General features: G+C 31.5%; 2 protein-coding genes and 1 long non-coding RNA gene across 3 annotated transcripts; 2 read left to right on the forward strand and 1 right to left on the reverse strand.

Annotated features, from left to right (window-relative positions):
- Positions 1 to 1597: 1597 nt before the first annotated feature.
- Positions 1598 to 6518, forward strand: LOC115965927. The gene is made up of 3 exons (XM_031085243.1): positions 1598 to 1729; positions 3214 to 3344; positions 5651 to 6518. The coding sequence occupies exons 2-3, from the start codon at positions 3249 to 3251 to the stop codon at positions 6299 to 6301; spliced, it is 747 nt and encodes a 248-aa protein (XP_030941103.1). The 5' UTR covers positions 1598 to 1729; positions 3214 to 3248; the 3' UTR covers positions 6302 to 6518.
- Positions 6519 to 10497: 3979 nt separating this feature from the next.
- On the reverse strand, positions 10498 to 14693 carry LOC115962430. The gene is made up of 3 exons (XR_004085428.1): positions 14138 to 14693; positions 12252 to 12297; positions 10498 to 10847 (listed from the first exon to the last, which is right to left on the reverse strand). It is a non-coding gene; the product is annotated as an uncharacterized LOC115962430 (long non-coding RNA).
- Positions 14694 to 20549: 5856 nt separating this feature from the next.
- LOC115965604 (dCTP pyrophosphatase 1-like) lies at positions 20550 to 21492 on the forward strand. Its single transcript, XM_031084866.1, has 2 exons — positions 20550 to 20742; positions 20950 to 21492. The coding sequence occupies exons 1-2, from the start codon at positions 20605 to 20607 to the stop codon at positions 21181 to 21183; spliced, it is 372 nt and encodes a 123-aa protein (XP_030940726.1). The 5' UTR covers positions 20550 to 20604; the 3' UTR covers positions 21184 to 21492.
- Positions 21493 to 26732: the final 5240 nt, after the last annotated feature.

Here is a 26732-nt window from a genome sequence, read left to right on the forward strand (position 1 = left end):
GAGATTGGTTGAGTGGTAGAAGGAGAAGTTGAAATGAGCTGTGGATTAGAAGTAAAAAGTGAAGAGGGTGAAGAACTTAAGAGAAAGAATGGAGAAGCAAGCCAAGATGAAGCATCAAAAGTAGGTGAAGAAGAAGATGGTAAGTGACAGACATATTGCAAAGTGGATTAGGGAAATACAAGCTCATTAAACAAGGTATATATGTCTCTAGACAAAAAGATATGATCAATTTGTAGTTCCAAGCAAAGATGCAAGCTCATTAAGTTAGATAACCTAAGAAGATGCTTTTTTTTTTTGTGCTTGTTTCAAGTTTGTGGTGGGGATATTGGGTTTTTGCCCTTATTTTGTAAAAATAACAGCAATATATCCCTGTTTTGAAACTATTTAAGTCTGTACCCTGTTTTTAAAACTTGATTATAACAACATCAAGTTCAGTATAAAACTCAATATCCTCAAAATCGAGTTATATATAAATTTTTTATTGAAACTTGACTTTAGCAAAGTCGAATTTCACTTAATTTTTTTAAAAAAATTAAGTGGCAAAATATGCATAGAACTCGACATTAGCAATGTTGAGTTCCACTTGTAACTCGATTTTTTTAAATCGAGTACTAAAACAGGGACACGGGTCTAAATGGTTTCAAAATAGAGACATTGTATTAGATTTTTTTTTTTTTTAAATATGGGCAAAAGCCCAGTATCCCCGTTTGTGATTTTTGTATGGTCTAAAGTAAAGGAAAACACTTTAATAAAAGTAGTAAAGGAAAGCATTGACAACCAAAGGTTTTGAGTTAAGACAAATTAGGTTTGGGCTGAAAAAGTTTCCACCAAGGTGAAATAAATTGAGTTCAAATGAGAGAAGTCAATTAATCAAAAACACAAAAAAAAAAAAAAAAAAAAAAAAAAAAAAAAAAAATTACGCAAGATGTGATCAACATGAAACTCTAGTCTAGAGTGACAATTTGACTTGTAAAACCAAAGTTAGGGTAGTCTCAACAAGTCTAGATGTTAATGCATACATTTAGATAAGTAAGTAAAACCATATAATTTAGGGCTCTTTAGATTTTATATATTGAAGTTTCAGAATTTGAATTTCACCTCTTAGAAGATATATTTCATTTGCATCAGCAATCGTTCCATTCATATTTTTCGTTATAAATGCCACATCATAAGTGTTTAATGTTCGTTTGAAAACCTATTTTGGGTAACTTATTTGCATAATGTAAGATAATAAAAAAAAAAAAAATTCTAAAAACTAGCTCATTTTCAAATGCTAAAAGTTAGATTTATTATTTAAAATAAAACTGAGAAAACAATACATAAAATAAAACTGAGACAACAAAAAGTAATATGAGATTACAATACATAAAATAAACAAGAAGCTAGTTTATAATTATTCCCAAAACACCCACTTTTTATCTAATAAAACAATTTCATGTCATTTTATTATACTGCCTCATTTTTGTTTTAAAATTTTTATTTTATAGTTATTTAAAGTCTATTATTTTTAGACTAAAAAAAACACACTCATTTTTTGTTTTTTACTTTGTAGAGAAAGTAGGACACACTATTTCAATGTGCCAGCTGCACACTTCCTCTTCACTGAGAGTGAGAGATGTCCTTCCGACTCCTGAACTTCAATCCAATGGTAACAAATGTGACACTGATCATCACCTCGCTGCTCCAAACAAATTATTAGTCCTTCCTCATTTCTCAAACTATCAACTTGGTAAACATTTTCTCTTTCTCTAATATCTTTGTTTCTCTAACATGAGCTTCTTCGTTTATGGACTCCCATTTTGCCATTATTAAATTTCCTAATAAAAACGTAATATACTCTTATTATTATTACTTGGGTTGTTTATGGTTTTCTTAGTTTAAAAATGATCTCTCACTCTGCATGTATCATGTATGACCATGTTTTTACATTTCCCCACTTTTTATTGGATTTGATTTTCCTGGAAACTGAGCTTCAATCTAATGCTCTCACTCTCATTTATTAATAAATAAATTCTTTTAAGAGATTATTATCAAGTTGCTTTTTTTTTTCTTTTTTTTTCTTGGGTGTCTTTTGGCTGTGTTTTTGTTAACTTGTGCTTGGTTTTGTATTCTTTCATGGCTACACAACTTTTGGCTATGTGGGTGTTTTGTTATTTTTGAAAGCCATATATTTTATAATCCAATGCACATCATGGGTAGTTTTAAGGGCTTCATTTTGTGTTCTCCCATATTAGTGCTAGGGAAAATTACAATTTATGCTCTATAATTTAAGAGTGTAACAAATTAAACCCTATAGTTACAAATTAAGTCCTGCGGTTTTCAAAAAGTAACAAATTAAACCCTCGGTCTAAACACGTATTAAATTCTAAACACTTTGTAATTCAACTCAAATGGGTGGGATTTGATTTGTTACTTTTTGAAACTAGAGGGCTTAATTTGTTACACCCACTAAGTGTGCGTTTGGGAAGCGCGTTTTGCGCTTCCTAAACGCACGTTTGCGTTTCAGTTACTTTTTTTTTTTTTTTGGAGCCAAAATGTTTGACTTTTTCGTGAACAGTGCACACCTATGTACTATTCATGGACCCACAAATTTCTCTTTTCAATAACTTTTTCATTAAAAATGGGTCTCACGGTACTATTCACATATTTAAAAATTATTTTACTACAATGTTTTTCAGTTTTCAACTGTATCCAAACGGACCCTAAATTATAGAGTTTAAAATGTAATTTACCCTTAATGTTATTGTTTATGTACAGTGGTAGTTAGTAATTACTAGTGAACAAGTTCTGCACAAATAGAATATAATATTTGACTTGTATGCTTGTTTCTCTCTTAGGTTTAATGATACTTAAGTATGAAGAAAAACATAGTATACCCCCTGTTTACTAATTTATGAGATGCCCCGATACGTATATAATTCCTCATTTCAAGTTGGATTTATTGTGTGATTTCAATCAACTGTGTTCTGTACCTAGGATTATCTTTTGATTAAGTAATATCATTTTCTGATACAACCTTCAACTCAGTGAATCTTATAGTATAATCATGTGAAACACTTCTAGCTTGATTTAAAATATCAAATTTAGGTAATTAAATTGCTGTTTTTTTTTTCTTTTTTTCTTTTTTTCCATATTCAAATTTGGAGCTGTGCTACTTGGGCACCATCCTAAGTTTGAATCTATAATGTGAGTGCACCAATAGGGAACTTACAGGTCAAATATTGCAGAGGTTACAACTAAAACGGAAAATGGGTGATGAGAGAAGGGAGGACATAATGCCAGTGGAGCTAGCAATCAAACGGGAGCTGTCATATCAGAGGAAGACTGGTATCGATCCATTTCTGGTGAGGATATGTCATATTTTCATCAATGCAGTATGTTGTAATTGATGACAACAATGATGGCCTAATGAGTTCTTAGTATCATGTTTCACTAAATTTGGATATTTTTCTGTGAAATTCTGTGTTTTATTCCGTAGTCCTTTCAGTTCATAGAATCTTTTTTATAAGTAGTAGTTGCTTGCAAACTTAATTGTGACCCAATATTGTGTTTCAATCTCATAAAACAAATTCAATTAACAAAGTGTGATGCCTAGTAGACTTTTGTCAAATGGGTGTTGTTAATTGCAGTCTGATGTTTGAGCATTGATGACTAGATTGCATGCAAAACCAAGTGTGTTTTGTTGTCAGACCAATATGTTGACAGCTCCTGCGATTTCTCAAATAGCACTTACTTTTTTTAATAGGTCTCAAATAACACTTACTTACCTTCACAAGTCTCTGATTTGACCTTTCATTCCCTTCCCACGAACTGTTTATGTGATAATAGTGTTTGTCTGACTTTTTGTCTTGGACAAGTTGAAGGCTTGAGGAATGTGTGGCATGCATCTTCATCACAGGTTTTAATCAACTTTTAATGTCAGTGATGCATGACACAAATTTTATAATGATCACTAAAAGAATAAGAGTAGGGTGGATAAGGTGGAGAAGTGTATTGGGAGTACTATATGACTTTAGAATACCTATTAAGTTAAAGGTAAAATTCTGTAGATTACTATAAGACCTGTTATGCTTTATGGTATAGAATTTTGGTTGTTAAAGAAGCAACTTGTTCATAAAATTAATGAAGCCAAAATGAGATTGTAAAGTTGGATAAATGGAAATACTAGGAAAAGGAATTAAGTAATTTTTTTCAAAAGTTGAGGGGGATCCTATCGAGAAAAGGAAAAAAAAAAAAAAAAAGGGAGGAAAAGTCCTTTGAGATGATTTGATCATAAGCAACAGAGTCCATTTAATACGCTAGTGAGAAAGAGTTATTTTACTCAAGTAGGAGTGAATAGAGGTAAAGGGAGACTTAAAATAACATGAGTAGAAGTAATGAAGAAGGATATCTTAATTAGAGAGGTGACATAGAGAATGCTTCTAAGTAGAATAGAGTGGTGGAAAAGAATACATGTAGTTGAACTAGTTGCTGAGAATCCATGGCCAAGCCAACCCCAATTTAATTGGGTTCAAGGATTAGGTGAGTTGAGTAATAAATATATGTTGGGCAGGGTTTCTCATCAATATCCAACATTCTCTCATTCTCCCTTTTATATTTTACATCTAACACTTAATCCCATGGTGACTTTTTAATGAAAAACTTTCTGGACATGACAAATGAAGTTGAAGTGCAGACACACAAGTTTTAATAAATGCTGTTCTTTTCTCTTGGTTGACATATACGAGGAAAGTTATTTTTGTTAGGAGGATTCCCAGGGTCAGTGATAGTGATAACCAGCCAGATGGTTGATGGAACAGCATCAAAGCTTCGTAGCCAAGTGGAGAGAGTCTTGATACTTCTTCTGGTTTGGTTAATATTGAGAAGGGAGGTTATATGTATTATAGACTGGAAAGGGGTGAGAATACTGGTAACCAGCCAGAGGCTGAGGTAAGAGAATCGCTTATTTCTTGTTAGGCAGGTAACACAATATAACTGATTATTTATTGTAACTAGAGAAGTATCCAAGTGATTAATAATTAGCTTGGACTGCTTCATTTATATTACTCACCATCTGACCCCTTGTGGTTTTTGCATCTTGATTTTATTGATTGAATATAGTTAATGGTAGTTACATTCACCCTAAAAACTTATCATTCTTGTGATACAACAAAGCTTTTATCATTTGGGGCTATGATTATAAATGTCTAAGCTAGGATTATAATAGTCCTTTTGAGGCGGGCTTGGGATTCATACCATTAAAGCCTTTCAGCCCTTCTTACTCAATTGATTAATTAGCAAAAAAAAAAAGTAATAAAAAAGGGTTTTTTCCCCCTCCTGTCCCCCTCTTGTGTGAACTTTAGTCTCATTTTGTTAAGAAGTGAGAAGGATGTTGGCTTCATAAATGCCTACACTACCTTGATGGTTCGAGTATTCCTTTTGAGTTGGGTTTGGGATGCACACACCCATATGGAAAATAGTCTCTGAGCATTTCAGTGTTTTTTTTTTTTTTTTTAAATGTGGTTATTGCCATAGCCATTGGAATGCAGCACCCATTCTTTTTTGTATTCAGAATCTTGTATATATTGATGGACCAACTGCTGGTGCTTCATTCACTGGCACTGTTCTTAATTATTAGTATCAGCTGACCTATAATATTTCCTCAAACCAGGTACAGGCTTCAAGTTCAAGTTTGAGTCCAAGTCCAAGGCTTAATAGAAGTCCAAGTCCTGGACTATCAGGATTGAAGCAGCTTGAACCAACTAGCAGCAAAGAATTCCTACCACATCAACAGCCACGGCCAATTCCAAGTCTATCAGGATTTAAACGGCTTGCACCAACTTTCAGCAAACAATGCCTGCCACATCAACAGCAGCACCCAATTTACATTAGTCATCCACTTGAAAATCCGACGGATCCCTTTTTTTGCAAGGTCTGCCAGGTGCCCTGCTCAAGTGCTGTCACTTACAAATCGCACATAAGAGGTTACAAGCATAGGGCTATAGTAGGAGAATTGAAATTTGGCAGGAAGGATGGTGCTGAGGTAGCTGGGGTAAGGAGCGAGCGAAAGAAGTGTGAATTTTGTAATGTTTGGTGCATGGATGATGATGCACTCCAGCAACACTTAGAAGGTAAACAGCACATGTCTAACCTACAAAAGTTGGAGCTTGCAAGGGAAGGTGGAGGGCAAATTGTAAAGCAGAGTAAGTGGTGCAAGGTGTGTAATATTTGGTGCATAGATAAGTCTTCATTTAAGATGCATCTCAAAGGCCAAAAGCATCTCTCAATACTCCATGGTTTTCCTGGGAATAGAGGGCCATAGAGGAAGAGGCCAGGAGGGCTGAGGTGGCAAAGCTTGACTGGCAAGAACAAAAAACTACTATATATTTTTGCACCACATAAACACAGCTAGTGCATGACTTTTCTAGTGGAGTTGCGAATCATTCAAAAAATTGTAAATTTTTATGGGTTCATGGTCGTTTGGTAGACTGCAATGAAGTTCAATGGCCTTTTGGAGGCAATGCTTTCTTTAAAGGAAGCCACACCACAAGTTTTGGCAATTTGATTTTGGTAGGAAGTAAGCATAAGCACATACTTCATATTTTTTTTTTTTGACTGAAAGGGTAGAAACACACACTTCATATTAGAGTACCTGCAGGCCAAGAATGTCACATGCATTTTTGCAAAAAAAAAAAAAAAAAAAAACTCATGGGTATGGATTCTCTCACATCCTCTTTTTTATGAGAATCTTCTCTCACATCCACTTTAAGTGTTTAAAATGTGAATATTTGTGCATCAATTATGGATATTGTGTAAAACAGTAGATGTATAATGAGTGTGAAACAATATTTTTCCATGTGCGATAGTGCCACTCACAATGAAAACCTAATGTGCAGCAAGTTGTATAGTGCCACTCACAATGAAAACCTAATGTGCAGCAAGCCTACAACGATAATAAGGAATCCAATATGAATTTTCAACTACTAAAAAGTGAAAATACTTCCACCATTCAAGTGTTAAAGAACACTTCCACATAGGATGTTGTGTAGCACCCTTGCTGAAAAGTAATCTCGTGTATAAAAATTACTGAAGCTCCCATTTACATTTAGCCTTTTTTTTTTTTTTTTTTGGAAAAAAAAAATTAGCCATTTTTTTACCTTAATAAGGCTGTGTTAGGCATGGCTTAAAAAGCCAGCTTATTTTACTATTTAGTTTATATTTGCTACTATTTATAGGTCTTACTTTATTTTTTGATACTATTCATAGGTTCTAATGTACTATTTCAATTAACTTTTACTTTTGTTTATAGTATCTTTTAACAAAAAAGATTTCAATTTTAACCAAATAAACTGTATCAAATGGACACTAAGGGGCAAAGAAATCTTTCCCTTATCACAGAAATCAATTGTAATCCATCAAATAAACGAGAAATGCATATCAAATATCTTCTAGATTTGCAATCCATGATCTGGATCAAAAAGTACAGATTCAGCAAAAAGAAAGATCAAAAGTATGAAATATTTTTAACCAAAAAAAGAAAAAGAAAAAAAAAAAAAGATCAAAAAGTACAGAATCATTTATACGGCTCCTTTCTCTAGAGTCAGTTCCTCCCTCTCCTCATATCTAGACGCCTGTACATGCACAAAGAAAATTAAGCCCTATACATTGTGCTTATTAATGTAATGCGATGGTTCAATTAAAAAAAATTACAATTATACAATTTAAATTATATACTATTTTTTAGAAGATATTCAATTCTATATGATATTAGTTTACACATTTTTTAAACTATATATTTCTAAAGTATATAATGGTTTCTCATTTTATATATATATATATAATTTAGAATTTGATTGAATTTAGACTCTTCGGTTTTTGCATCCAATAATTCACTTCCCACAAAAATTAAAAAATTATATGGACATGTGACACAAATTTGAACTCCAATTGAAATCTAATTAGATTTGGACTCTTCAATTTTTATACTTAATAATTCACTTGGCACAAAAGGAAAAAAAAGATGGGACTCACGGTGCAAAATTGAGACTCTGATTAAAATCTAATTGGATGGCTTTTCATATATATATATATATATATATATATATATATGGGGTTGAGTTCAGGTTACATCAAGTATAACTTTTAGTAATGTTATATCACTCAATATAGGATCGGATTCAAGTTACACTAGAAGTAATTTTAAGCAATGTTACACCATTAAATATTTTTTAATTGAATGCGAATTTTAACAAATCAATAATTGGATTAATATCTTCGTGCATTTTCCATACTTGCAAAATTTTAAAATGATTAAATATCAATAGTCATGTCATCAATCAATTGTTTAAATTTAAATTTTTGTATTTTAAAATAATGTAGGGAAGATGAATTTATGGATTGAATGGTAAATAATAACTAATTGGCATGAATATTGGTATGCTTTTTCAAAACATATAGAACGTGTAATCCAATAGTGAAATTTTCAAAATATGAATTCAATAACAAGTTATTGAATTCATATTTTAATACACATACACACACACACACATTACTTGTCTTATCACACACGCTTGCGATGAGGCTCTTTTTTTATTTATTATTTATTTTGGGTTTAGTGTTATAATATTTAAAAGTGAGATAAAGACACTGTCCTAATTTTTAGGATTTTTCTCTACTTGAGAGTTAATAAAATTTTGAAATTTTGAATTTAAAATAAAAAGTGGTAATTCAATTTAGAGAAGAGAAAGAAAGAAAAAAAAAATACCTAAAACTTAGGAACTTTTTTAAAAATAGTAAATTACTCTTTTAACCTATTTGCGTTTTTAAATTTAAAATTGTTTAACTAAAAATAGGGGTATTATAAAGATTTTAAGAATTTGTATAAGAATATTTTAGTATGCAAAATAATGAAACCCAAACAGAGAAACCTATTATTATTAGTATAGATAATTGTGAGTATTTATTTAATAATGTTTAAAAGTAAGATAGAATAGTGTCATAATGTTTAGGATCTTTCTCTACGTGAGAGTTGATAAAAGTTTGAAATTTTGAATTTAAAATAAAAATTGGTAATTCAGATTGGAGAAGAGAAAAGAAAAAGCTTAAAACTTAGGAATTTTTTTAAAAATAGTAAATTACTCTTTTAACTAATTTGTGTTTTTAAATTTAAAATCATTTAACTAAAAAATAGGGATATTTTAGAGAGTTTAAGAATTTGTGTGAGGATATTTTAGTATGCAAAATGATAAAACCCAAACAGGAAATCCTATTATTAAGATTAAATATTATTGATTTTTAATTTTTTTATACCTTTTACCGGTATTCATTATTCAATATTGCAGCAATGCCTACTTGAAATGTGGTTTTTTGGGATTGAACTGATTGGTTAAGCTTGATAAGAACAAGTGTATTTCATCTAGGGATGCAACAAAATGCTACAACATTGTTTGTAATTGGGATTTTATACTTGTATTGGGTTTTGTCATGGACTGTCAAAAGGAAAGTTTTGGGTTTTGTCATGGACTGCCAAAAGGAAAGTTTGTGAGGTTCAATAAGTTAAGTGTTAGCAAACCATGATAGATTGTAAGTTTTGATAAATTGTCATATACATTTTCAATTCCAAAATAAAGATCCAAAATCAGCTCAAGGAAAAGGAATTAGTTTTTGCATTCCTAACATACCTCTCAATCAATCGTGGAAACTTATTATAAAAAGGCCTATTAATTAAGTTGGCTAATGATGTATTTTATGTGCCTTACTTGCACTACAAAAAAATGGGGCTATCCCAGCGTTTTCAAAACCGCTGGGATAGCCCTAAAAAGCGCTGGGATAGGGTCAAAATTCCTATCCCGGCGTTTTTTTTCTCGGCGCTTCAAACCGCTGGCTTTTGAGTGTGGGGATAGGTCCCAGCGCTTTCAAACCCTATTCCAGCGTTTTTACTTGTGTTGGGACAGCCTTTATGAAAATGTGAATATAACCTATACCAGCGTTTTTACTACTTGTGCCAGCGCTTTTGAAAGCGCCGGCATAGGTTGTACCTATGCCAGCGCTTCTAAAAGCTCTGGTATAGGCCATGGATGAATAAAATTTAAAAGGCCTATACCAGCGCTTTCAAAAGCGCTGGCATAGGCAGTACCTATTCCAGCGCTCTCAAAAGCACTGGGATAGGTTATTTTTAAAAAAAAAAAAAAAAATTCCAAACCCTATTCTAGCGGTTTTCAAAGCGCTGGGATAGGTCTTTTTTTTTTTTTTTTAAATTATATTTTTTGAGCACCTGTAATGTACCTACAATACATATTTTCCAATACCTATTTTATAGCAACGGTAATGAACCACAATTCATATTTTCCAATAGCAAATACAATAATACATTAAACCAAGAAACTAAATATATTTAATTACACCATATCTATAATTACATCCCAAATGTCTAGAATGTTATATATACACAAAATCAAACATCCCAAGTGTCTAGGATGTTATGAGGCGCACCTACATTACAATTTCACCATTGCACATTGAGATTCAAAAATATAAGTCACAAAACAAACAATACTCCTAATAGAAAATACTCCACCTTTTCTCTCCAACAACCACCCACCACAGCATACTATATGTATTTACTTAGACAAAATACAAGAAATTGACAACAAATTGAACAACAATATGTTAACATTCACAAAACAAACAACACTCCCAATATATTCCACCTTTTCTCTCCATGCAAGCCACCTGCTTGCTCCTAAACAACAACCCACCACATTATTTTACAATTTAAGGGAATTAAGAAGTAGATCTTACTCACCCTTTAGCAATCCCAGTGTTTGCCCATGGAAAGAAGAATGTAAACTTCAAACAAGCTGCCACTCCTGCAAAAGAGAAATGACCATTGCTCACTACTATGATAACTTAAATGACGTAAATTAATCCAACTAGCTTTTAACCTGCACAATGTGCAAGATCATTTTATGTATTAATGAGCTTACTTTCAATATAAACTTAGTTCTCATGCTTCCACTACATGCATTCAAACCTAAATAATGGTAGCATATTTAAACATATAGTATCCAATATCCCCTAAAATTTTTAAACATCTCTTCAAATCACTTCATGTGTACTTCCCTCATTCCAAATGCACCACATCAAACACAGTGGGACAATTGTGCAACAAAGCTACCCTTTCCTTTTCCAACCCACCCCTTTCCAACATTCCATAAGGCACAACATGGTTTTGGGCATGAAACAGAACGTGCAAAACAAAGCAAACACCAATAATCTCTATAATTTCAACAGAGAAATAAAAGCAAATCACTAATTTTAAGAAACAGAGAGAAATAAATTGTAATTTATTAAAAAACCTACCCAACCTAGGGTAAAGTTTCTATATGTCACACACAATTAATAGAACTTCAAACACACAAATTCATAATTATCAAATAATTGATGCTAAGATGAACACATGTCATTCCAATAATCCAAACTCATAGGGAATCCTAAAAACAAATGTGGATAAACAAAAACTCACTTATGTATTTTCACCTTAATTAAATTGTAGTTCAAGCTTTCCAAAATTTTGTGATGGAAGAAGGGAAATTTATCATACAATTTCATAACACAAAAACCATTATATGAGACTTCTGTGTCTAACTTATAAGCAAAGACTAAAGAGTCCTAGGTTTAATAGTAAACAGTTTAATGTTTTGTTTAGTTCAAATGATTTTAAATACTTAAGTGAATATAATTCCAATAATATCATAGAAATAGAAGAAGTCCAATAATATTCTTCAAGAGATAGTTAATTTAAAATTTTGAACACATATAGTAATTTGAAATTTTGAACACATATAGTATAAGCGTTCATTCATAAATTCTAAATAATTTAAACTATAAGCTTCAGCAATTCCTAATTGGAAAATATAATGGATCAAGTATTGTCATTATAAAAAAAAATTAAACTAAAATAACACAATGATGATAGTACAAGAGTGCTAAACTTTATTCAAGACGTATTATGCTGGCCATTATTGGTTTATAACTTTTATAAGTCACATGGCATTTATGTGACACACCTCTATTAATTATTGTTAATAGCATATGGATTAAAAAAAAAGGTTTGTAATTAAACCAATCTTCTTCTTTTTGGTTAAATAATTTAACCAATCTTAAAGCACAAGGTATGTGATTAAAACAATAGAGGTGAGAGAGTAGTTGTTGAATTATAGTTCATGCAAGTTGAGTAGTGAAGATTTCAATGTAGGGGATTTGCTACTCACAGTCACTTTTGGGCTCCCCGAACCTCTATCTGAGGATTGTGCAAGACTCTCAATATCCAACACAACCGTTACTGTTTTATCTATGGCTGTAATGTCAGTCTGCAGAGTTAATCAAATATATGTATGTATTAGAGGTAAAAATAAATTGTCAATAAGAACTAGCTAGTAATCTGATACTCATACTGTCATGATTTATTCTATTCAACAACCAGTAGGTTACAAGTTCTCTTTCTAAATCTTTATCTATATCTTAAGAGAATAGCATATCAATTTTAACAAATTAAAAAACATAAAAACAAAATTTAAATCATTGTGGGAAAGGGAAGCTTTAGCCTGAACCCTCAACAGCTCATTATGAATCCAAAAGACAAGATAAGGCCACAACACACAAACACACATGCTAAAAAATTTCACCCCTTAATTTGAACCACCTCTGAAGTATAGGGTTTAAAATGTAATTTGCTCTAAGATTTATTGATATTTTTTGCCTATTTATTTCTCAATATGATAGACCACTTTTCTATAGTCTTTAGAAGTGACTGCAGTCACTTCTAAAGACTGCTTTAAACTATACTAATAATGGCTGTAATCACAAGAAATTCATTAATTTGAAACAATTTGGTGAAATAATTATTATGTATCATTAAAGGTAATGTATGAAACACAACCAACTTAACTAAACTAAGTCTTATACCAATTAATTAATTTAGGATAATCCTTTAATTAAAATGAAAGAAAATAGTATATTCTAAATGACATTTAATCATTAAAAAAAAAAAAAAGTGGAGTGGCATTTCAAGTATATGCTTTTCTTTTTATCTTAATCAAAGAAGTATCTTAAATAAATGTTATGTTCACTCCACTTTGAATGATATTCAATACCCCTTAAGCATACTAGATTTTTAAGGCTGCAGCAAGAAAAGCGAATGGCAAAGAGAAAGATTAGTGACTTGTGATTTATCCACTAAAATTTTGGGGGGGGGGGGGGGGGGAAGAGAGAGAGAGAAATACGTCAGAAAAAAGAATGATAATTTAAAATAGCTAGGTTGCCATTAATAGATCGGTAAGAGTTCGTGAAGTAAAGCATTTCAAGCATCTACACAATTTATAGACATGAAAAATTATAGTACTAGAACCAAAACAACCACCACCACAACATAACAATAATTTTATTTTTTTTGGATAGGTAACAACTTGACAATCAAAATTTAGATCTGATATGAAATCAAAAATCAGCATGAGTACCAAAGAGATTACAATAGATTCAGTAATATCACCCAATCAGACAGAAGGGCATACGGCAAATTTTCTAAGAAGAATGCCCGTGGTACAAAAAAGAAGCTTTGTTTTTTCACTCCTGAGATCACAAAATTAAAGCAAATATAAGTGATACAGTTGACATATATATATATATATATATATACGTGAAAGGTACATTTTAATTGGCACTGCTAACATGATTACTACTTCAGTTTAGTCCTAAGTATACTGATGGTGATCAGTAACTCTCTCTGCTAGTTTATATACCCACACCAAACAAAACATCAAACACTTGATTCTATATACTATAAAGAACATCTCAACCAAACACGTCAACATCAGATTACTAACAAAAGAAAAACCCAAAAAGAAAGACACATAAGGCAGGATTTGAAATCACAACTGAACTCCAAAACTGTATGTCTTTGAAAAAGATTTAAGATAAGTGAAATGGATTGTGTCAAACTATAGAATACTGAGAAAATAACAACAAAATGCAGTCAAAGCAATATAAGATGATGCCTCTGATATTATAAGCACCATTGAAAAACAATTAGTGGAGCAGGCATATAAACACCTTGCACTATCAAGACGGACTTGATAACCAACCAAAGAACCATCCTAACCTGGTGAAGGTTCACAACACTCATCAGCAACTCTTTCAGCCACAGAAATAGCCTACAATACAACATAGCAAATATAAACTACAGTTGCCAAGTAAGAAATAAAAGCCTGCCCTGTGTTTCAGTATAAAGCAATCTCAAAATTAAAATTATTTGCAGAAAATTATGCAACAATCTATCTCCTAATGATTAACATAGCAGTCTTATAACATAGTATCAACCAGTCCAGATTAAATATGTTTTTCGAGGATTAATAACAATAATCACACAAAGGATGGTTAACAAACAATGAGGATAATAAGTTAAATAGAGATAATATGTTTCCACCAGTGCATTTGCAGCTGTCATATTGCCTCATAATGCCCCTAAACAAGGCTCAAATAGATCTGCAAGGTAGAGCCAAGCAACCAAAGCCACCATCAAGACAATATTTGCAAGGGAAAATGACTACCAACTACACGATTTCAAGCAACAGGGTAATGATTTTAAGTGTAATAATCAGATAGATGAAATATTTTAAGTTATACCAATTTCCTTATATCAGAGAATCGAAATTAAAAAAAAAAAAAAATGTACAGAGGCATATTAACGATTTTTGATGTAAACCTTAGAGAAAATTTTTGTTAGCACTACTGCCACCTACAGTTCCTCCAAAATAGAGCAAACTTTAACCAAAATAAAAAATAAAAAGCCACAAAATGAACTAAACTTTAACCAAAACCAAAACTAAAACCCACACAATCAACCAATAGTTACACAAAAATATACACATAATCCAAACCAAACTTCAACCAAAATCAAAAATAAAAAACCAGAAATTTAACAACAAATATATATACAAATATTGCTACAAAATAGAAATGAGAGCTAGAGAGACTTACCTTGCTTTGTACAGAGGCAGATTAACGATTTCTAATGTAAACCTTAGAGAAAATTTTTGTTAGCACTATTGCCACCTACAGTTCCTCCAAAATAAAGCAAACTTTAACCAAAATCAAAAATAAAAAGCCACAAAATGAACTAAACTTTAACCAAAACCAAAATTAAAACCCATACAATCAACCAACAGTTACACAAAAATATACACATAACCCAAACCAAACTTCAACCAAAATCAAAAATAAAAAACCAGAAATTTAACAACAAATATATATACAAATATTGCTACAAAATAGAAATGAGAGCTAGAGAGACTTACCTTGCTTTGTACAGAGGCAGATTAACGATTTCTGATGTAAACCTTAGAGAAAATTTTTGTTAGCACTACTGCCACCTACATTTCCTCCAAAATAAAGCAAACTTTAACCAAAATCAAAAATGAAAAGCCACAAAATGAACTAAACTTTAACCAAAACCAAAACCCATACAATCAACCAACAGTTACACAAAAATATACACATAACCCAAACCAAACTTCAACCAAAATCAAAAATAAAAAACCAGAAATTTAACAAAAAAATATATATACAAATATTGCTACAAAATAGAAATGAGAGCTAGAGAGACTTACCTTGCTTTGGGTAGGGTTTGTGGTTTTGGGTAATATTTTTGTGTTTGAAATTTTGGAAAAAAAATGGTGGGTTTTGAGCAAAGAAGAAGAGAGGAGGAGGGGAAATGGGTTAAGGAAGAGAGAGAGGGAGAGGGAGAGGGAGAGGGAGAGAAAATGTGGGTGAGAGGAAAACATCTGAAGCAAAGAAGAGGGAGACCAAAAACGAGAGGCCAAAGTTGTGGGAAGGTGAAAAAAATAAGTGGGAAGTCTGAAAATTTTTAAATGGTACGAGGGACCTATCCCAGTGTTTTGGAGAGGCCTGTCCCAGCGCTTTTAGAAGCGCTGGGACAGGCCTCTTTTCATAAGGGAATGGAGAGACCTGTCCCAACAATTTTAAAAGCGCTGGGACAGCTCATTCTCCATACGGAAATGGAGAGACCTGTCCCAGCGCTAAAAGCGCTGGGACAGCTCATTCTTATAAGGGAATGAGAAAGACCTGTCCCAACGCTTTTAAAAGCGTTGGGACAGCTCATTCTCCATACGGAAATGGAGAGACCTATCCCAGCGCTTTTACGGAAATGGAGAGACCTGTCCCAGCGCTTTTAAAAGCGCTGGGATAGGTCGTTTTCAAGAGGGAATGAGAAAGACCTGTCCCAACGCTTTTATAAGCGCTGGGACAGGTCTTTCTCATTCTCCATAATGGAAATCAGTAACCCTATCCCAGCGCTTTTGGGCTTCCTATACCAGCGTTTTTGAAAAACGCCGCTATAGGCCTCCTATGGCAACGCTTTGTAAAGCGCTGACAAAAAGCACTGGTATAGGCTTATCTATTACGGCGGTTTGTAAAAACGCTAGGAAAAAAATGCTGGGAAAAATTGCTAGACTATGTAAAGGCTCGCTAAGGTTCACTAAGACAGAGAGAGGGATAGCACTTGGCCATAGATCAAAAGTCCAAAACCCTAATTCTATATTGTTCACCATCATATTGGATTCAAGAAGTAGATATGAAAACGATATTCTTGGAGTTGATGATCAAGGTTGAAGCTACAAAGCTATCCCAGTGTTACTGCCATGTAGTTCAAATCTTCAAGAGTTTCTTAGAGTTGACTAGAGGTTCCAGTCATGAAGCGCAAGTGAGTCATATGTGGAACATGCAGATAATTAAAATGTGTTGGATATTGATAACGACTTAAAAATATATATATATATATATATATATATTTGTTATATATTTATGTTGGCGTTACCTCCTTATTACTATGATTAATTTGTGTAATTAAGCTATGATTTGCATTAGTCCCTATTATTTATCTTTACATAATTTTTTAAATAAGATGTCATTCATTGTGTGTAATTTTCTACTTTCAGAAAATGATGTGAAAAAATGAGCATATAAGAGTTTGTGAGAGAATGGAGGCCGAGAAGTAAAGAGGGGCTAAAGGACCATGATTAAATGTCTAAGAAGGTGCAACTGGAGTGCTTGGGCCGTTTACCATGTTTGGAAGTTTCAAATAAGGAAAGAAATCAAAGAAGCATAATCTGAAAATGAAAAATCAGATTTGAGCACTGATCAGTATTTTGAGCATATCTCTCTCCTCAAAAATCCAATTGACTCAATGCTAGATGGACTAGAACCGTGACTTAAATATCTACAACTTTCCAGTTTTGAGTTTTTCAATATTCACAATTTTTGAAAGCCAAAATTAACTCATAAGTTGCTGCTGAAAATCTGGACAAAAATTAAATAGTAAAAGTTTTATTTTCTTTGTACACTTTTGACGTTAGGGTTTTTGAAGGGAGGCTGTGGAGAATGAATTTTGCGGAGAAAAACTTGTATTTTCTTTTCTTTAATGGCAGCCTAAACTCTTAGTTAGGGCTAGAGGTTATGTTTCTTCTATACGGTATTAATATTCAATGTAATTCTTTCTAAAATTTTAGACAACAACATATTTGATTGTTCAATTAGATTTCTTTTGATATATTAGTTCTTCCATGCTTTCAATAAGTTCAATCATGTTTTTCTTATTGTTTAGATGGATTTCTAATAGTTTCAAATACAAATCAAGTTTTAAAGTAAATGAGTTTTTCTGAAAACTATTCTAACTGCATTATTAATCTAAGTTATCATGCATTCTTGAATTGTCTCAGTTCAATCGAATCATAGGTTTTTCATTGTCTAAGAACAATCAATTATGAAATATATATATTTTCTTAGATCACAAAGAATTTCATATCGATATAGGGAAATACCCCGATGCCCTATTATTTAAAGTATCTATTTAAACCAATCGTTATTTAATTGTTAACAATCACCAAGAAAAAATTATTTTTCATCTTCACCAAAAGTGTTGTTTAATTACATTGTCTTTGAATTTACCCCGCTCCTTGTGATTTGATCTCGGTACTCCGAGAATTATATTGCTACGATCTCCTACACTTGGGAGTGAGCAAGCAGATATATTTCAACAATTTACTTTTGTGATTAAGCAAATATGAACAACATACAGATTTAATTATAAGCAATAATACAAATAGGTGTGATAAGCAAAAACAATAAATAGATATTGTATATATAAGAAGAAATCTACAAAATAATTACAAACTCACAAACCAAATGTGTGAAGGATGAATGATACAGATCAAGTCTAGCATTCACAATTTCCTTAAACATATTTCGCCACTTACATAATATGTGGTACTTAGAGACTCACAGACGTCTGTCTCTCAAGATAAAATGATTTACAGTATGGAAAAGTAACACTACAAGGTCCGTGTTCTGCGAACTAAATTGTCTCTTTCTCTCTCTTTGACTATATGTATATCTATTTATTTTTGCAAAGTCACGTCTTTTTCCAATATTTATTTTTTATTACATTACAATATTTATACCAGAAGATTTAATCAATGAATTAGAATGAATCAATCGATCCATTTTTTTTTTAACTATGTTTCTAATGGATACGTTTCTTTTAGATCATGATTACATTTTCTTTTTTAAAGCATGATTTCATATTCATAAAATTTATAAGATTTATTTCCAATTTTAGATCTTTCAATAATAACTCCTTACTCCCATGGATCTATTTCAAATTCATGAATCATCCCAGGAATTTTTCTATTTGATTGTATAGTTTATACCCACTATGTAATGCACACAACACAAAACAAATAGTTATTCTATTTTCATCATAGAATGATTATTCGAGTCTTTTTAACCTTTGGGTCATATCAATTAAAGCTTCTATAATTAGCCTAATCGGTAAGATAAATTCTTTGATTCTTCAACTTCGATGAAATCGGAATAGTTCCTTTCATTCTTAGACAAATACATTTAAATCAAATCTAATCGGATTCAAATATTTTCTTCTATTGATTCCTTTCAAAAAAACAAATAATTTGAATAGTTTGAATAGAAGGTCATATCTTTTTTTTTAATGAATGGCTATAAATATATACGTTAATGAACAGACACACTGTTCAAAAATAACTACTTTATACAGATTTACTAACTCAAAAAATAAAATAATAAATATTATTTTTATTTGATCAAAAGGGCCCAATCTACACATGCCTAAAGCCCAACCCAATGTCAAACTAATGAGAACATAAACTCATATACTCTATCATTTCCTATGTTGGATTCAAGGATTTTCACTACTTTAATATCATGTTCAAGTGGACACATTAGAAGTTAATTTCTTATTCACTCCATAATATTTTTTCTAACAAAATGTTCAAAGGTTTTGAATTAGAAAGTTTCTATAATAAGTTCATCTATGGGGTGGAATTTAGGTAAAGGTTTTTACTCTAAATTGTAAACTTCTATTGATTATAGTGGATTGTTTGTTGGGGAAGGTTTTCCTTGTAATGGATATCTCTTTTCCTTGTGTTTTTCACTTCATCACTATATCCTGTGTTATGTGCTTTGTTGTATGTTGCTTTATATATGGTGACTTGCATGCTTGTGGTAATTAACCTATGATTTATTGAATACATAATTGCTTAATTGACTAATCTCAAATAATCTATTGCGTATATATAACTGAAGTCTAATCAAACCTTTCATCCTCAAATTTCACTAAAAATTTTAACTTTTTGTTCCTTTCATTGATCTCCTTGGACATTTAAGCACCAAGAAGGAAGAGTAAAAGTTATCCTCCAAAATTTGTTATGTTATGTGTACGTATATGTGCGTAAGAGAGAGAGAGAAATATCATACACGTTTTCTCAGAAAAATATATGAAGTATATATGCTTACTGTTTGTTAAACGTGACAATACACGCTGTGTGTGTCAAGGACATGAGTGCTGTTATATATATGTTTCCTAGCTCGTAGATTTGATCACATGTGTACACTACATATTGTTGCAGATAATCCACGTTGGAATCGCAAAATTTGGCCATACATTCAGTCATGCTTATCGGATTGTGTATGTTTGTCCATTTTTATATCAAATCTATAAGCAAACAAAAGGAAATCTGGCATGGTTCTAAATCAACTCTATCATATATATATACTTTTCTAGATTTTATCATTCTTCAAATTGGATGAAGACGAATCCAAATTGCTGAGGATGAAAAATCTAGATTCCTCATTCCAGTAAAGGATTGGGGCCTAGCTAGTAGCTACTACCTATATTCCAACAAAAGAATTTGCAAGTGGGGTTAACCAGTGTTTAGTGATTTCAAGTCACAAAATGGAAAGATAAAAGACATCTTTTGCATGCCTCACATGATCAATTTCTTGTTCTGATCAGGAAACACTCAAGTGCTTCTCCACTATACCCAACAATGCATTTTAGTTAGGAGATAGAATCATAGAACTTTAAGAAAAAAAAATGGCCAAGAAAATGAAAGAGCCAATCAAAATCTCTCTCTCTCTCTCTCTCTCTCTCTCTCTCTCTTTTTCTTCTATAAATTTGGAGTGACTTGGAAATGCATGAGCTCAGATGAAGCATAGAGAAGAGAATCTATAGGAGAGATGGAGAACACTTACGGCTGTTCATCAAAGACAACAAAGGATGTTTCTCTTCAAGAAATTAGAGATAGGCTTGCTGAGTTTGCTGAAGTAAGAGGATGGGTTCAATATCACAGTCCTAGAAATCTCCTTCTAGCACTAGTAAGCCCTTATTACACACAAACTATTATCACGATTTCAATTACTTTTTCAGATGTGTGTATAAAACTATGTAAAACAGTTTGTATGCAACAAGTTTAACCCTATTATCATAGTCATTTCACACCTTCAGTGTGTGACGATTTCAAACAATTTTTACCCTTTTTTCTTGCTTTCATTTTGATGAAATATTTGGATTGGTTTGTGCAGGTGGGAGAGGTGGGAGAGCTATCTGAGATATTCCAATGGAAGGGAGAAGTTGCAAGAGGACTACCCAACTGGAGTTCTGATGATAAGGAGCATCTAGAAGAGGAACTCTCGGATGTTTTGCTCTATCTAGTACAACTTGCTGATATCTGTGGGCTTGATCTTGGACAAGCGGCTCTGACAAAAATAGTCAAGAATGCTAAGAAGTACCCTGTTATGAATCAGACTTCTACCTAGCTACAACTAGAAGCACCCCCATCAACCAGCTTTACTATGTATTTTCAATTGTTGAGCTGATCAAGCTTATCATCAACAATAAATCTAGCTTCCAAAAAAAACAGTGCGTCTTTCTATCTCTCTCTCTCTCGTTAATGTTGGAGAGTAGGTCTAGTTTGTTACTAAAAACCATACATGCGACTCTTATCTTTGTTTCATGTATGGAGAGCATGTTGTTGTAATTTTTTTATTTTCTTTTTCTGGCTGAATGTATGGAGAGCATGTTATAAGCGTAAAGAGTTCGAAGCTAGTGTGCGTTTGGATATGTAACTTTTTTGTTAAGAAATTATTTTCTTATTTGCTAAAAATCAGTTAAAATATAAATGTATCTAGAAAAAAAATAGGCTTGAAAAAGTTCTACATAAATAAATCAACTAAAACGAAAGGAATGCCTTAACCCCATAGTTGATTTTATAGCGAAATTAAGTAACTTTCTAAATTAACCAATTGTGTAATATTAATTAGCATGTGTTAATTAATAATAAGGATTAACGATATTCACAAGTAATGCTATAGTTACAAACTATTTTACAATATTTTTACAAACTGTTGATGTGACCAATTTCTCATTGGTTTTTATCTAGACCTACCATTAACATTATTTTTTTCATTTACCAATAACCACTTACCACATCAGCAACTTGTAAAATTTTTTGTAAAAAAATTTGTATTTCTAACATTACTCTAACGATCACATATGTAATCACCACACACCCTTAGTGTGATGGTCACTCCACAAGTATAAGTGCTTGTGGGATGTGGAGGGCAAGGGCCGAGGTTCAAGTCTCTAGGAGGGAGTTTCACACACATATACATTTAGATTAGGCTAAAGTAGAAATTTTATCTTGTATCCAAAAAAACGATCACATATATAAAGTAATAATAATAAAGTAACATAAATGAATATATATATATATATATATACATGGAGCAAAAGTTGAAAGGATAAATCAATACAAGGGTAACATATTTTATCAAGACAATCCACTAGAATTAGAGAAGTTTTATAATATAATAAAATATATAACCTTTATACCTAACTTCTAGAATGTCAAAATGTCTAAACTCTTTAAGAGCATCTTTAGCAGATTTTTGTATTGTTTGGAGAATAAACAGTGACTTTTACCTTTTAACTATCCACTTTTTTTAATACACTTTCCAACAAATTCTCTATCTCATTTAAATATCATTTTTTTCATTCATTATTTATTCTTTTTTAAAAAACTATACATCTTCCAACATTTTTTTATTCAATACCTGATTATTATAATAAAAAATAAAAAAATAAAAAAATTATTAAAAAAAAACATTTGAAGAATGAACAGTAGCCCATCAGACTTGATGAGCTACTGTTCATGAGCCAAAAAAATTTCTGGGTATAGAGAGTCCATTGGAGACTATTTTTATGGTGCCACTCTTTATTATAGAGATTTTTATGCATTTAGCTACACCATTGGAGATGCTCTAATAGATGGATGTCTTCGCGAATGACACACTCCTGTTCATGACTAAAACCGCTTATTGACTCCAAGAATCTCTTAAAGATTTGCTATACCACAGTGACACAAAAAATCTATGGAGTCAACTTCTTAACCAATCAATATGCATGATGAGCAGTGACAGCTCCACATGCAAGCCAAGGTGGTCACAGGACCAACCTGCTTTAACAAAAATGTATATATACACCAACCCAAAAAATTATATGCTAAACTAACCTATTATGAGCACCCTAATAAAAATGTTGAACACCCTAATTTGAGAATTAAAAAATTTTGGATTTAACCAAAATAAGAGTAATGTTGCATTCACAACATTTTTACAATAATCTCACAACAAATCTAACATGGTAAGCTGTTACTGAATTTGAGCCCAATATTAATATTATGTTTTTACCCATCAATAATATATTTTTGCATAAGATTTATTGTAAAAATGCTGTGGACATAGCATTACTCTAAAATTAATTATATCTCTAAACATAATCCTTAATCCCTTTAAAAAATGCTTAAATAACAGTAATGAATATTAGCCCAAATAAAAACAAACATAGACCAAACAAAACAAGACCAAACAACAAGTGAACAAATTATTCAACAACAAGCCTATTATAAAACAGAAAGATAAAAATTGCCAATCATTCAAATTTGTAGCTCATTCAACCTATTCAATAAAAATAATCTCTAATTTCATTTTCCCTTAAAAAGTGGTACCAAGAAAAATATTTTGCTTATAAGTTTTTCTTGATAGTGACGACAGTTATACTTTTTTTAGTTTTGTAGTCACAACAATTTTGCTCTCCTTAGTTACTCGACTTGCAATTGAAGCAAATATTCGAATTATTGTCTTTTTATTAGATTTTGTATAATTTAAATTTCTTAGTAACCACCTTAAAAAAAATTCCTAAAACCGCTACTATCTAGGAATATAACTTTCAAACTCATGAGTACACAATATGGGGCTTGGCTTTTCTCTCTGCATAGCCCAAGGTTTCTGCCTCTTAAAGCCTCCCAAAAATTGTGTTTATAAGGACTATATCCTAGACTTATGTAGGGTTTAAAATAAAACACCAAAACCTAATTGGAAAAAGTTTTACATAAAACAGGTTTCCCGAGTCTTGATCAATCGTGAGTCAATGAGAGTCAATCAAAATTTAGTGCATCTTAGAGTCAACATTCTTGTGTCAACATCAATTGGCCATAACTCACTCGTTTCAAATGCAAATTGGGTCCTATTTGTGTCCAAATTGAAGCTCTTGATATATACGTTCCAATTAAATAAGTTTCACTCAGACGTTCACTTCAATACAAAATATATGGGCCAAAAACTTGAGCTTCTAATCTTAAGTGTATCGAAATTTTGTTGTCTTTGGGCAATTTCAAACTCAACTTACTCTTATAATGAATAAATTATACCAACAAACTTAAAATGTACTTAAAGAAAACGGTTGGAATGATAGCCAACACCAAAAAAAAAAACTTAACATCAAAAACTAAAAGAAAAGGCTATTGTCAAACAAACACTTTTAAGTATTCCTCCTTCCTTTTGTCACTAAAAGCTTCTTCACAAATTGTCTAGCTGGACTGTGATGCTTAATGTTTTATCATATATCCCTCCAACACTCCAATAACGTATTGACTTGCATTTCAGCATAAAACTTGGCCATTAGTGTCGGCCAAGCAAATCCAAGGATTCTCAAAAGCTTCAACCTTTAAACAAGCTAGGGGGCATTATAAATTATGTATGTATGAAAAATATAATTTTAAAATTTTAAATATATAATTAATATATTTTTTTTATATAAATGAAAGAAGAAGAAGAAAAAAAATGTACACTCTATTTCATAGAACACATGTAACATATTACATTAAGTTTAAATTATTATTCATTCTAAATAAATAAATTATTTTAGGAAAAAGTTTGGCTACAAAAGGCTATAATTACATAATATTTTTTTTATTGGATGTAAATTTTGACAAATCCAATATTGGATTACATTTTCTTCTTGTATCCTCCATTTTATCAAAATTTCCAAAATATCAAAGATCAATAGTTATGTCATCAATCAATTGTTTAAATTGCAACTTTTTGTAGTCTAAAATTATGCATAAAAAATAAGTTTATATAAACATCATATAGTACATAACATCCGATTGGCATCAAATTTGACATGTGTGTTAAAAGTGTAAAAAAACATGTAATCTATCAATTAGATTTTCAAAATATTTAGCAATCTTAATTTTCTTTTAAGTTGTAGTCTTAGACTACAACCAAGTTTGCAACCAAACTTTGTCCATTATTATTTAAGTTTAGAATTGGAGCATTCTTTTTTCCTTTCCAAATATAAGTATAATATCTATATTATTGAAACTTGAATTTTAAGGTAATCTTTTGAATATTTATCATTTTTATTACTCTTTTGGGGCAATGCCTATTTTGTTTGTATATTTTAACCAAAAACTAAAGATTTTTCTCGGAATAGAATAAAATTTTGTACTTTTTAATTAGTCCAAAATGGACTGAAGTGGACCAAATGGATCAAACTGGACTGAATAGACCAAAATGAAACAAATTGGACCAAAGTGGATCGAAATTGACCGAATGGACTAATTAAAATAGACCTAACTGGAATAAATGGACTAAAGAGGACCGAACTGGTTTGTAATGGACCTGAGTGGATTGAATAGAACCAAATGACCAAAGTGGATCAAACTAGAGTGAAGCGAACTAAAATGGACCTAATTGGACCGAACTGAACCAAAATACCATTCTGATGTGGCTCAAAAATAGCATAACAACAATAAATGATTTGCTTAAACTTTTATATTTTATATAAATATATATATATATATATATATATATTTAAGGCATACTAATGGTTGTCCTTAAGGCAATGGTTAACAATCCATTATAAAAAAGTTTTGACATCACTGTTATGGGAAATGGAAAATTTTGTCAAAATATTATTTTTTTTCTTTTTTCCATAAAAACTTTCTTTAAATGGATTATTAACCATTACCCTAAGTGCATCCATTAACATTTCCCATATTTTAATTTACAAATATAATCCCTCAAAAAGATAGCTTTAATTTAATTTGCAGCCAATTTTGACTTCCGTGTTGCTAGACGTCCAACTCCCATTCAACCTGTTGGAAAGTTCATCCAAGGCTTTCAAGATTGGGCAAGTGTATTTTGTTGCCCTTTTCATGTACAACCTATTTGGGAACTAATCTAGTCTTATGTGAATTAAGAAAATCAATTAAAAATTTAAATCAATCTCCAAAAATAACATCATTAAATTTATCGAGCCAAAATATCAATCATACACAAGTACACAAATATTTATATGGAAATCCCTTTTCTCCTTAAAGGGAAAAATCACTAAACAAACTTAATAAATCCACTATTATATTAATCCATTAAAATATCTTTTTCAAGAAATCTCAAATTTATCTCTCTTGTGTATGTCTCACAGCTAAAGAAAAACCTTTTTGTTTGTTTGTTTTTTTTATATACTCACACACACTCACTTTGCTTGCTATGGTTTCTTTTCTATTTACACACTATTTTTCTTTTTCACTACGCTCATATTGTGGCAACACTTTTTTCTATTTCTTCACTTCACAACATTAACCAAAACTTCACAGATTCTCCTTTATTTGTGCGCTTTACAAAGCCTTTGTAGAAAAAACACAAACTTTATTGTTTCTCTCATTGCGTTTTCTTTCAAGCAAAAACTTTTTTTTTTTCTACTACTCTTAGGATCTGTTTAGATACAACTTATTTTTGCTAAAACTGAAAACTAAAAACTGAAAACACTGTAGTAAAATAATTTTTTAATGGGTGAATAGTGTTGTGGGACCCATGAACAGTGCATTTTGTCTCCTACACAGTAAATCCATGTGATTTTACTATTCACGCACTTGAAAAAAAAAAAAAAAAAAATGTGAACGTGGACGCTCACTTAGTTTCGCATCCAATTCTATGATTTTTGTCCTCTTTCCATAGACAGG

The sequence above is a fragment of the Quercus lobata genome, chromosome 10, assembly GCF_001633185.2.
Source record: "Quercus lobata isolate SW786 chromosome 10, ValleyOak3.0 Primary Assembly, whole genome shotgun sequence".
Classification (NCBI taxonomy): Eukaryota; Viridiplantae; Streptophyta; class Magnoliopsida; order Fagales; family Fagaceae; genus Quercus; species Quercus lobata.